The sequence below is a fragment of the Stylophora pistillata genome, chromosome 2, assembly GCF_964205215.1.
Source record: "Stylophora pistillata chromosome 2, jaStyPist1.2, whole genome shotgun sequence".
NCBI lineage: Eukaryota > Metazoa > Cnidaria > Anthozoa > Scleractinia > Pocilloporidae > Stylophora > Stylophora pistillata.
Window position 1 is genome coordinate 24695296 of NC_142520.1, and position 13998 is coordinate 24709293.

At 42.1% G+C, this 13998-nt stretch overlaps 1 protein-coding gene and 1 pseudogene across 1 annotated transcript; both read left to right on the plus strand.

Annotated features, from left to right (window-relative positions):
• Positions 1 to 21: 21 nt before the first annotated feature.
• LOC111333705 (uncharacterized) lies at positions 22 to 5887 on the plus strand (annotated as a pseudogene).
• A 2989-nt stretch (positions 5888 to 8876) lies between these two features.
• Positions 8877 to 9881, plus strand: LOC111333704 (uncharacterized protein K02A2.6). Its single transcript, XM_022939337.1, has one exon. It carries the CDS (start codon positions 8877 to 8879, stop codon positions 9879 to 9881), a length of 1005 nt encoding a protein of 334 aa, XP_022795072.1.
• The last annotated feature ends 4117 nt before the right edge of the window (positions 9882 to 13998 follow it).

Genomic DNA, 13998 nt, shown 5'->3' on the forward strand with positions numbered 1-13998 from the left:
GCTATCGACAGCAAAAGAAATATGGCGAAGAGACTGGATCAAAGTTTCGGTGCTAGGGTGTGGAACGGTGAACAAGCGAACCCACGACTTTTAAGGTTGGTGGTGAAAGTTAGAAACTACGAAAGGGAATTTACTTTGGAGTTATCACAACTTCCTAGCTTTCTCGTGTGTGGAGAGTTTCAGAGTTTTTCTATGATCGATAACTTTCACAGCAACGAATAATCAAATGTACGTGGGGGCAGATTTGTTTTCCTTTTGAGGTTATTGGGCGAATCGCTTCAGAGCTGGGGAATTAGTTGAGCATGTCACATAAGAAGTGCATTTCGTTAAACACAACGCTAATAGAAACGGGAAACCATTCCAGATAGATTTCTTTGGAATGAAGTGGGATGGCTTGAGTTCTACATGCATCTTGCTTTATGACGTATTTAAAATTCGTTCTGGTTGAGTTGGTAATCTCTTTCTTCGGGTCTATTTATTAACATGGACCTTGCAATGTCACTCTCACTGAAAAAGGATGAGAAAAACAAACTGCATGCATATCAATCCGTCTTGCAAACCCACGAAGCTGTGAAGTTAATGTGTCGTTCAGTCCAGTAGGATCAACTTTTCCCACCTGGCGGAGATCCACCTGATTGCAAAGAGTTTGATATCACTCTTCTGTTTCTCCTTTTGACCAACATTTGTGGTCTAACCCCTCCTTCCTCGGGATGGCACACGAAGCCACCTGTGAGTGACACCTCTCTTGCGGCCAAATTTGCCCGTGTGAAGTTTTTCCGCAATGAGTTGTATGGCCATATGTCCACCACTGGTGTTGAAATGTCAGTGTTCTCGTCTCTGTGGCAGGAAATTAGCACAGTCCTTGTCGATCTTGGGTTAGACCAAGGAGAAATAGATAGATTAAAAGCGGAACATATCGGAGAGGAAGACTATATTGACTTGTTGAGTGAGTGGTCTGAGAGCGAGGAGGATACAAAGTCGCAGCTGAGGGATATACGTAATTTCCAGATACAGATGCGTAAAGACGTTGTAGATCTACGTCAGAACCAAAAAGAAGACCAGAAAACACTGGAGGATACCAAGAAAATTGGAGGAATTTTCCCAGTGTCAGGTAAAAACTCTTGAAGCTGTTGAAGAAATGTAAGTGGGTATCGAAGGATTTAAACAGGTGGCTGAGAGCGAAAAGAAGAAAAGGGAAGAGAATAGGGAAGTTGAGGTCCTGAAAAGCCTGGAGGACGTCGACTTCCGAGGAGACATTGAATATCGTGTACAAAGATTCGAAGAAGGAACTCGCGAATGGATCTTCCAAAAGATCTTTGGATAGCTCGACGAAAAACGTTCCGAAAATCGGGTAATGGTCATAAGTGGCAATGCTGGCATGGGAAAGTCAGTTATCTCGGCTGTTGTGTGTAAGAGAATGCAAGAAGCCGGTCGACTGTTAGGAAGCCACTTCTGTCAGCACAACAACGTACGCTATCGGAATCCGCAGCTAATGCTTCAATCCTTAGCCTCTCATTTGACTCACACCTTACCGGAGTACAAGGCAGCTCTCGTGGAAAAAATATCACGCAATCTGGGGGTATCACTTAACAGCATGGGTGTCCAAGAGCTGTTTGCTTTGCTTTTGAAGGAACCTCTTCATGCTGTTCGAGATCCAGGAAGAAACATGTTAATGGGGATAGATGGCTTGGACGAAAGTGAATAGGGACCTTAAGCAGTCAGGACGGCAACGCCAAGGAAGACTTCGATTAAAAAATGAATTTCTACTCTTAGTTAGAATTTTAAATATGGCTGCAGGAGCTTACTGTCTCATACGACGCCACAGCTCAACTTCAGCATGACGTATAAAAGCAGCGTTGAGTTCCAAATGGAAATTGAAATAATTTGCCGTCGCGGTTTCGGTTCGCAGATGACACAAATTTTGGCGATTTCACGTTGTTGTTTTGCATAGGACGGCTAAGAAATGTACAAAGTTTCAAAATGCACGTGCTGGGCTATTGTTCTGCCAATTAGATCTCTTGTTTTTCCACGTCCTCGTTGCCGTCGCCGTCGTGGTTGCTTAAGGTCCCTAATATCAAGGACGGAACGAGCTCCTCGATGTCATTGGCAAGCATTTCTGTATGCTCCCAAAATGGATTCGATTTCTCGTGATAGCCCGACCTGAAATAAACATTACAGAGAGCTTGAAGCATCTTCAGCCCATCCACCTTAACCAAAAACAGAACGAGAACTTGAAGGACATTAAGCGTTTCTTTGAACTACGTCTGGGAAAGCAACTTGAGCAAAAGAGAAGAATGTTCTCTTGGACAAACTGGTTCAAAGGACCGAAGGTATTTTTCTATTTGCGCATTTCCTTAGTGCTGTACTCGAAGAGAATGCCTCGCTACTTACTCTCGAGGAGGTGGAGAGCAGATTTCCTTGGGGTATTTCGTCCGTTTATCTTGATCATTTCAAACGGTTGGAGAAGGAACTCTGCTTAGGGTTAAAGGTTGAAGAAGATCAAGTGATGCGTTTTCTTTGCGCCTGAACAGCTTCCAGAGAGTCCCTTCCTGTAGCATTTGTATCCAAAGTTTTAGAACTTGATATGAAGTCCTGCACCGCTCTGCGAAAGGTAAACAAAGCAAATCCTGTATCTCAACTTTGTTGCCAATCCGCGAAAATCGACTTCACTTCATCCACAAATCAGTGAAAGATTGGTTAGCAACTGCGTCGTTGTATGATCGACATGAAATCATCGTGGACGAGAAAGAAGGCCATAAGATCCTCTTTGACCTTTGCAGCGCTGAGCTTGACAGAATTAAAGAGAAGGAACTTCTCGATTCCTAGTTCAACGACGCTGAACGGTACGCATTGCAACATAGTGTCCAGCATATGACTGAGCTGAATGGACTGGGTGATCGTCCAATAACGTACCTAGATCGCCTGGTAAAATCCTATGTGCTAGACTTAGAACTAATTATTTGTAGACTTTGTGTAAACAGCATGGTTCCTTCAGATGATCTAAAAAGTGTTCAAAGGCACGTCAACGTCACCTCACTTCAAGAGGGAAGTTATTTTTCATTAATCTATTTGTCAAAATCCCTACGAAAACACTCCCATCTTTTGAGAGACCACCCAGAGGCTTTGTTTCAAAGTTTGGTCAACGAAGGTCCCCCAAACTATCTGTTAGAGCAGCGGCGATCCTTGAAAACAAGCCCCCTCATGCCTCGTACATGACGTACTTAGACAGAGAAGAAGAACAAGGAGTAGTACAAGGTCGATTTTGCTGTTCAGATACCGTAGCATGCTTTGATATTTCACCTGAAATGGATCATATGGTGTGTGAATGCCGAGATGGAACAATTCAGCTCTGGTCTCTTCAGACAGGGAATGAAGAATGGAAAAGACCTGCCTTATTTCCGAGAGAATTCTCGTGCGTATCGCGTTCAGGTGGTTTGTCTAACGATCAAGGAGCATATCGTGGTATGGCGCGTGGTTTGACTTTTTATCGCTCGGTAGTTTTTGACGCTAGTGGGAAATATGTCCTACCAGGATACATGCGAAATGTGTACACTCTCAATGGAGACTCCTAGGAGCTTTTTCCGAAAAGTGATTGCGTTTTTTTACATTGTGCGTTTTCTAGAGACAGGAGAATGTTTTTTACTGACTGTAGTGATGATGCACAGAAAATCTCTTTGTGGAACATGAACGATGGTGCTGAGCTATGCTGCCTATTTTTGGATGTAAAAGTTGCATGCTTTGCTCTTTCCCAAGTCACTCGTCATAGCTGCAGAATATACTGGGTGCTTGTATATTGGTGATGTGGAAACATGTCAAAGACGGAAGATCAAATATGTTCATTGTGGACTAATCCGCATTGGTGTCGATGGAAATTACATTTTTGGTTATCTAGGTTTTGTGTCGAACACCTGTGCATGGTACTTACCGTTGTGGAATGACGACAGCGAAAACCATTACCAACTGATTTCCATTCGAAATGAAGGTCGATTCTCTTCCTCGACAGGTGTCTCATTGCCGTCAATTCAACAAGGCGGATTTCTGTTATGGCCCATTGATTTAAGCACTTTAGATTTAACAGATTTTCACGAGAAAAAGGCGGGGTCTTGTCTGCTGCAGAGTGTGCACCGTGTTTTTCCAGATTTAAGAGCAGGATTTTACACGAGGTTATCAGATAGCACAATACAGGCCAGTAGCCCATCTTTCAATTACGTTGCTCTAGTGGACGTGAGTCATCGAGATTGCTCCTTTAAAGCCCACCCGTCAGTGAGGTGGTGCTTTCACCTGAGAAAGAAACTCTATACTCCATTTGTTCGGATGGCAGGTCTTCAGAAGTGACCGCCGGTCGAATCAATAAATTTTAATGCCGAAGAAGTCTTTCGCTTTTCCGTCTTCGTTTCTTCTCCCTGTGAGGGACGGTGTCGTTCTTTATATGGGGAGCGGAATTGCAGAGCTGTGGAATTTAGAACTGACCAGATGTATCCGACCTCTTTCAAAACTGAGTGGTTATGAAAAGCTTTCTCTTATATAACAGGAACTGATTGCTTGTCAAAGTCAAGATCATTCATGTAGAACAGATATACCAGATGTGGTAGTTTATTTTCCAACCGAGGAGACTGAATATTTTTGGTTTTCATCAAAAGTGAAAATGAATCCAGCTAAATCATATCTGTAAGGCTCAACCACCTTTAAAATGCTCGAAGTAGAAATCCTGGACGTTTTCAGTGACGATTTTATTTATTCCTGGAAAACAAAGGTCTTTTCCGACGAAAGTATTGAATTTGTCTATTGCAATATTCGTGGTGACTTTCTCGTCTGTTCTTGTTGGGAAGTGGAAGATAACCAGTTTGAATCAATCGATTTGAAAATCTGGTGGAGAAGGAACAATTCCTACAGAAATGTGTGGGAAAGAAAGTGTAGAAAGTTGGGTGGAGATGATTTTTCGCCCCAAATTTTGATTTCGTCCAAAGAAGAGTTTGTTGTGACTTGGGATTCCCTTAATGGAGGTTGTGGTTTACATATCCTTGATGCCAGATGCGACAAAAAAAAGCACCATCTGCTGGAAAACCGCGATGATATTGTTGGATGCAAATTTGCTTGTGACAATGATTCTTTCCTATGCTGCACTAGAGACAACTTCCTTCGATTGTTTCACCTAAGAACTGGTGACCTGCTTTGCTTGTTGGATATTGAGGAGAGACCGTTCAGTCTGGGTGCCTGCGCACGTAGCGATCTTGTAGCTGTTGGTTTGTCCTCAGGTAGATCGAAATTCATCCAAGTGAAGCTGCCAAGAAGAAAAGAATCAGAAAGAAAAGGTATAAAGCTCATGAGGCTATCAGCATTCGTTTTTAGTCTTTTATTTTTTATGGAGGTCAATACTGATGGTACAAATCATAATTAATCAAAACAATCCATCTTTTAAGCCCCTAAAGTTCTTATTCACACCGTTTTATTCCGCTATAGCTTTTTTTAGCTGAGTTGAAGCAATAGATTTGTCTTTTTGATGATAGTTATTTGGAGACCAAAGACGGTTTACATTGCTTGTCAGAATTCTTATTGTGGGCAAAATTACGCGGCTAAAATCACTGCTGCAGTTTTAGTTTTAATGCTTTGGAAGGGAATAAACAGTCGTAATCCAGACATTAAAAGATGAAACAATTTTTAGTGTAATAGAAAAAATCCGAGCCCCAGATGGGACTTGAACCCACGACCCTGCGAAAACTAGTCGGATGCTCTAACCACTGAGCTACTGGAGACTCTATGGTGAGCAAGGGTCAACTTGTGAGCCTCGACTGGAACCGCATCGCGCGGCTACACTGCCAAGTATTGGTAAGCACCTGTGAAAACTCACTAACAGCATCACGCTGTCATATTAAGGCATATCAAGATGCGGCCAACCAACCTCCAAAGTGAGCATGTAAAGATGAAACAATTTTTAGTGTGATAGAAAAAATCCGAGCCCCAGATGGGACTTGAATCCACGACCCTCCTTAAACTAGTCGGATGCTCTAACCACTGAGCTACTGGAAACTCTATCGTGAGCAAGGGTCAACTTGTCAATTCAGACATTGGTCGGTAATTTATAAGCGGAGACCATTTAAATTTATAAGGGAATACTTGTATATGAACCAAACCATACGATCCAAATGATTGTGAGTTGTTGACAGAAGAGACAGGAACGTGGTCGGTAAATGAAACAGCCAGAACAAAACGAAACGGATGAAGAACAAATTTCATCACTAATTTTTATTTTTCCTTACGCAGTCCATGGTGGGGCGAGAACTTATTAAAATGTTTTTTATTTTATTAATTACAATACGTAATAGACTGGGTTAAGGCTGGTTTTTCTTAATTAATTTTTTTTCCAAAACTTTCCTGAAACGTCGCGAGGAAAATTGTGGCACTCGAAATGTATTGCGGAACTCTGCATCAGCTCAGATTGAAGTTTACATGTCTGTTTTTTAATTGCAGGTTTATTAACCAAAACCAAGTGAGATTGAATAGAAGAATCTCAGGGAATTTTCGCTGCGTTCAAGAATCGTCACGTAACATTGAAACAACTCTTAAAAACCAATCCACTGAACAATATTGACTATAGGTCGATCAATACGATGATATGAAAGATTTCGATAATTCACTGAGGTTTAAATGCAGCAGTTTTTGCGCCTAGTATAAAACTAGCGGAAACAGAGCAGTCAAACGTGTGCGCATGTTCAAAAACCAGCAGCAGTTTTCGAAACCAAACTGTCAAATGCTCCCGCATTTTCAATTTGAATTGGCGCAACAAAAATTGTCCAGCTGCAACAACGAGATGCATCAAGTGCAACAAAATTGGACATTTTCCTGAAATATGCAGGAGTACACCTGTTAACTTGGTTAGTCAAGTTTCAGAAACTGAGGGTGATATTTGCCCCACATTTGTTGGAGGAGTTACGACGCCCAGTTCAACTTCCTTACCTCTAACACCCACCATAGAACCAGCCAGTATTCATCAAACCTCCACCTCTGACTCTGGCTGGTATGTCAAGCTTAAGGTTCAAGACCAGGAGCTAACATGGTGTTTTGACACTGGTGCTCAAGTATCTGTAATGCCGGAGTCCCTTTACAAGGAGTCGTATGGGCCATTATCACAAGCAGACAGAGAGCTTGTTGGAGCAGGAGATGTTCCCCTGAGGACCCTTGGATTTGCGCCTATGACTCTTGCCTTGCACAAAACTAGAATCCAGGAAAGAGTATACATTGTCAAAGGGGCATCCAAACTGCTTCTCGGGATACCCGCAATCCGCAGCTTTGGCCTTATTCATAAAATACCAGGAACCTACGGAGTCAATCCAGTCGAGCATACGCGGTCTCCTGATTTTCCACCTCGACTGGACGTAAAGGAGAACATTGTGAAGCAGTACCCGATGCTCTTTCAGGGCCTAGGCAAACTGGAAGGTGAGTACACTATTCGTCTGAAGGATGGGGTCACACCATTTTGTCTGACTACTCCAAGGCGGGTTTCATTACCCCTCCTGAGGAAAGTAAAGCTTGAACTACAACGCATGCTGCAACTTGACGTCATAGAACCGGTAGACGAGCCGACCGACTGGTGTTAACCCATCGTGGTAGTGCCGAAGGAAAGTGGGAATGTTCGGCTATGTCTAGACCTTACAAAGCTCAACCAAGCAGTTCGTCGTGAAGTGTATCAAATGCCTACTGTCGAAGAGACACTCGGTAGCCTTACATATGGATCAGTTTTCTCCAAGCTTGATGCCAATTTAGGCTTTCACCAAATAGTCCTCAACTCAGAGAGTGCTAAGCTAACTACCTTCATTACGCCTTTCGAAAGATTCATGCCCTGCGGAATATCATCAACCCCCGAAAAGAGGATGGATGAAGAGCCTTCAGGAATAGAGGGGGTGAAGTGTCGTATGAACCATATTCTAATCATGGGAAAAGACCAAGCCCAACATGATGAGCGACTTAGGAAAGTTCTCGACAGGCTGGTAGAGAGAGGACTTACGCTCAACCGTCAACCGCGAGAAGTGTTTATTTTCCCAAGGCAGGCTGCAATACTTAGGCCAGATCCTCGACAGTCAGGGGGTGAGGAAAGATCCCTCAAAGGTCAAGCCATTGTGGACATGACAGAACCCAAGGATATTGGAGACCTGAGACGATTCTTAGGATTAGTCAATCATCTTATGAAATTTAGCCCAAATTTGGCGGAGAAAACGGAGCCCCTAAGAGACTTGTTTAAGAAGGAAAATGCTTGGGTATGGGGCCCAGCTCAACAGGAAGCCTTCAAACGCCTGAAAACAGAAATGGCTTCGGAGACTGTACTCGCTCTGTATGACCCAGAAAAGGAAACAACTGTTTCCTCAGATGCAAGCAGTTTTGGACTTGGCGCAGTCCTTATGCAAAAGCAACCATCTGGTGAACTGAAGCCAGTTGCCTACGCTAATAGGTCCATGACTGTAACTGAATGTGGCTATGCCCAAATCGGAAAGGAGGCTTTGGCTATCACGTGGGCACTAGAACACTGGGCAGACTTTTTGGTCGGAAGGAAATTTAAAGTACAAACTGATCACAAGCCGTTAATTCCACTGTTTTCCACCAAGGTTTTCGATGAGCTCCCAGTGCGCATTCAATGTTTTCGAAGGAGACTCCTGAGATTCGATTTTACGATCGAACACGTTCGTGGTAAGTCCCTGTATACAGCCGACTCACTGTCCAGATTTCCTCAGGACGACGAAGCCCATGCATCCAAGTTATGGAATGACTTACACGATGAAGTAGAGTGCTACGTGAATGCAGTACTTGTCACGTTACCGGCATCGGATCAGTGACTGGATGAGATCCGCCGTGAACTGAACAGTGACGATACCCTCAAACTTGTGATGCAGAATGTACAGAATGGGTGGCCAGACGAGAAACGCCGCGTTTTTGGGTCTGTGACAAAGTATTGGAGTGATCGCGGTACTCTTTCCCTCCATAATGGGTTACTTATGAGAGGGCGTCGACTAACTATTCCCCCTAAACTAAGGCCAGATGTACTGAGACGCCTACATGATGGACACCAAGGCCTAAGCAAGACGCGTGCAAATGCCGCCTCGTCAGTCTGGTGGCCGGGGATCTCTAACGACATATGCAAGGTTGTGAGCAGCTGTGCTATTTGCGAGAAGTACCGGAGGGAACGAATAGAGCCAATAAAAGGCACTGCGTTTCCTAATCGACCATGGAGTAGAGTTGGCGTGGACTTCTTCCAGCATAAGGCCAAGACCTATCTCATTGCCGTAGATTATTTCTCTAGAGATGTAGAGGTTTATTTGGTGTCCAAAAGCGTGAACACTTGCCAGACCATCTTACAATTAAAAAAGATCTTGAGCAGACACGGGATTCCCGAGATCCTTTTCACTGATAATGGTCTTCAGTTCGATTTACGCGAGTTTACAACCTTCTCTAATGACTTGCACTTTGAGCACATCACTTCTTCTCCAAAATATCCCCATTCTAATGGAGAGGTCGAACGTGCCGTGCAAACCATGAAGATGATCATTAATAAGAGTAGAGACGAATACTTAGCTCTACTGACTTATAGAGATACTCCATTACACAATGGCTATTCACCAGCCCAAATCAGCATGGGCCGAAAGTTACGCACAAGAATTCCTTGTCACCCCGATGAGCTGCTGCCCCAGGCCCCTGACTACGACCAGGTGAAGAAGAAAGAGAGAGAATACCGAACCAAAGTGAAGTCCTACTACGACCTCAGACATAGAATCGTTGAAGGAGAGGAACTGTCACTTGGCGATCGCGTGTGGATCCCAGACATGAAAGTTGAGGGAACTGTGATCAAGCCACACGAACGTCCAAGATCTGTAGTTATTCAGACCCCAAAATAGCAAAGTGCAAAAAAAAAACAGGAGAATGACTCGAAGAGCTCTCAAGGATAGTCCTCGTTCCTAGTTTACCCTTACAAGCCGTGACAGCCCTGAACCATTTATGAGACATGGCCCTGTAACAGACCTTCCTCCTAACTTTGCTGCGATTCAAGACAGCCCAGTACCAGACTTTCCTGACATACCCGATGCGATCAGAGAAGCATCCCGACATTTGCCTACCCCGCCTAGGAAGCAGACAGTAGAGTACAAGTCTTCACAGACGTAAGCGTGGTCGACTCGTCTCATGCCTAGAGGAGTTATTAAAAGACCACAGAGATACGTCGAAGAATGCTAGAAACTGTTCTTAAGAACTCTTAAGACTATTTATACGTATTCGTGTTTAAAAGGAAAGGAGATGCAGTAACATGAAGTTCCTGTAAAGGCCGCTGACCGGCGAGCGGCAGAGAAGAACCCAAGAGGATTTATTAAAAGCTTGTGTTCTTATCGATCTGTGTAGTATTTGAGAATTCGTGTACCGAACATAACACCATGTAGTATAACTCAGAATCTATTGAGCTCATGATAAGTGGAAATATTGTTGTTTTCGAGGATATAGAAAATTAGTTTAGGGGTCTTCATTTCCTCACGGACAAAGCAGATTTAAGAACGTGTCTCTGTACCACAATTCCTCTATTACCTCCGACGAAGGGCTAACGCTCGAAACGTCAGCTTCTATAATCATTACGGTGGCCAATTTACCATTTCAACTTTATTGATATATCCAAATTATTTCGTTACTCCCACCGACGCAGCCCCAAACAGTTTCTTTCGAAACTATCAGCCTTTATTCATTTGTAAGAATCAAACATCTTGGGAAATGAAAATGTTCAACCATCCTTAAAATTTTCCATGAAGTTAGGCACTCAGGGGGATGCACAAAAATGCCCTTTCAATGGTTGCAGCATTCTTGTTGCCATGGTACCAACGGCTGCTTGTTCGAGGCCTGTTGCCTCATTTTCATACAAAAACATCGCAAAAAAGGTGTAAAATGTTTATTTCTCTATCTCAAGCTAAATACAACATTACAGATTGGTACTTCTAGCATGCATAGTGACAACATTTGTCTTTACTTTGATACATTCAATTTTCCCTGGAATGTGAACACACCAATTGATTACTTATCGAGGTACAGTTTCAGTCATTTTTGCTGTAGGGTAAAACAGGGAAAACGTTTGTCTAAATTTCTCCAAAAGTACACCGATTCTGGAACTGAAACTACGCAATTAGTTGGTTCTAATATTCTAGTTTTTAAATATGTAAAAATCTCTGCGGGCCAGCCCCTAATTTTCATAGTAGCAATACGCTAACGAAGCTCAAAAATCAGATATTGCATAAATTGGCAATGTCTACATCTAATGTTCCCAACAACAAACGTTTCAGACAAATGAAAAGTGCAAGACATTGAAAGAATGTTATCTTCTGAGCAACATCCCGAAGAGAAATCTCGCCTCTAGCTTTAATATGTAAAAAAAAATTATCAACTTTCATGCAGGACTACCTGAGGTAACTACAAACATGTACCTTAAATCCTTAAATCGTGTGCATATCATCCAGATTCCGAGCACTGTACCTTCTCTTATGAGAATTTGAGCAATTCGAAATCCGCTGACGATACACCGTTATACTTGTCTGTCATTTGAAACATGTTAAAGTTGGCTGATCTACACAAAACTATCGTAACACCGGTCATTTGTCATAAACACGTACGTTATCACGATGGCGTGACGCTAGATTTCTCCATGCAGTTTCCATCAGGTCGCTCCAAAAAAGACGAGACATTTTCGATATTTCAGCAGATTTCCGCGCATTCTGAAGTAAAAACAACCAGAAAAAAGTAGAAGAAACCCTTGATTGAACGTTCATGAACACTGAGAGTGAGAGTATAAATCGCAACTTGTCAGCGGTAGTACTACATGTAAAACCCAGTTGCCACAATAGCAATTTGTACTACATTGCATCTCCTTATAAAGAGCAGGTTCGGGCAGTTGTCCTTTCCGGGTGACAGGAACTGAGATATTTCGAATCATCTGATAACTGTTAGAAAACTGTCAGAAAATTTGCATAAGATATGATAACGAGAGACTTATCACCATCGCAGTTCAATGGGGTCAATCAATGTTTTCTTCCATGTCTTGATCAAGGAAAATAGATTTAATGAAATCACAATGTCTTAATTCCTTCTTTCAAACTACTTGTCATCCACACGCAAAGCGCAACTCGTAACTGGAATGAAACTCCCTCATGGTTGATATGTAATCTGGATTGCTTCAAGTTCTTCAGAAGAAAGAATAGTGATTTCATCACGATTATTTTCCACAGTTTTTTTCTTGGATGTATTTTATAAGCTTACAGAAAGATGAATATAACGCAATCTTCCGATGATTTACACGACAGGAAGTCAAAGGTCTCTTTAATTTCCCCCTGAGGTGGCTGGCTCACCTGGAAGAAGGAGACCGTTCGGTCCAATAACGCTAGTCTGTGGAGATTATCAAGCTAATAACTGAGAAGATTGTGCCCGTTGGTTCATCAGTGACAAATCTGTACTCCTCGGTCTATGCGACACCAAAAAAAAAAGAACCTTTGTAATTTTGTAGGCACTCACTATAGCATTTTATTGTCAAGAAAAAGAAATCTCAAAGCTCAAAGCCAAAATACTGTTCAAGCATGGAAAAGATTCCCTGAAAAAAACTAAATTTGTAGAAAATGATTGTGATAAAATCCCTGTTCCATTTGCTGTAATGAGAGGATACTGAGTTGTTCAAAATCTCCACCTTCTAATATCTTTCGCGCGAGTGGTGGGTTTTACATGTAGTACTACCGCTGACAAGTTCTAATTTATGCTCTCACTCTCAAGTGTTCACGAACGTTCAATCAAGGTTTTTTTTTTTTTTTTCTTTTGGGTTGTTTTTACTTCAGAATGCGCGGAAATCTGCTGAAATATCGAAAAATGTCTCGTCTTCTTTGAAGCGACCTGATGGAAACTGCATGGAGAAATCATTTACGGTGTATCGTCAGAGGATTTCGGATTGCTCAAATTCCCATGAAAGAAGGTACAGTACTCAGAATCTGGATGATATGCACACGATTTAAGGTACATGTTTGTAGTTATGTCAGGTAGTCCTGCATGAAGCTTGATCAATTTTTTTTAAATTTTAAAGCTAGAGGCGAGATTTCTCTTCGGGATATTGCTCAGAAGATAACATTATTTCAATGTCTTACACTTTTCATTTGTCTGAAACGTTTGTTGTTGAGAACATTAGATGTAAACATTGCCAATTTATGCAATATCTGATTTTTGAGCTTCGTTCGCGAATTGCCACTATGAAAAGTAAAGGCCGGCCCGCAGAGATTTTTACATATTTAAAAACTAGAATATAAGAACTAACTAATTGAATAATTTTATCTGGGGTAGTACTACTATTTACTTTATACATTAAGGTTAGTTGTTTCTTTTTCGTTATGATAGTGGCTCCCATCCGGTTGTCTCTAAGACATCTTGATCTGGTATGTCTCGTGGCAGTCTATGAATGGATTTAGCTTCCCTTGCATGTATACGTTCAAGCTCATTCATCAGAGATAGTTTGCTAGTGCCCCAAAGTAATTAAAGTACAGTAAGTAATAGTGGGGACAATGCTACTGAAGTAAATTGTTTTTAGTGTTCTTGTTGGTAAATATTTGAATCTTTTAAGCTGCCTTACTTTCTTTCCAAAGGATTTTCAGAGGTACTCTGAATGGTTTTGCCAGGAGAACAGGGAGTCGATAATGACCCCCCAGGCATCTTGTTTCGGAGACGACATTCAAGATCTTATCTCCTAGAGTGATGGGTTTTAATGGTCCACAAAAGGCTTTGTGGGATATGATCACTCGCCAAGCACTTTGCCATTCGTAAGTAATTTTAGGAGTTTTACACAGCAGGTACCATAATGATCGGACTTTGTAGCCTTTGCAAGTTCCTGTTCCAACTTTCTCTCAAACTATTAAAATACAGAACATTTTAAGATCTGTTGACGTTCATTTAATGGCGCAAATGAGGTGATTCGACACTTAAGATTCTTTGGGATAGCAGGAAATTTGCATT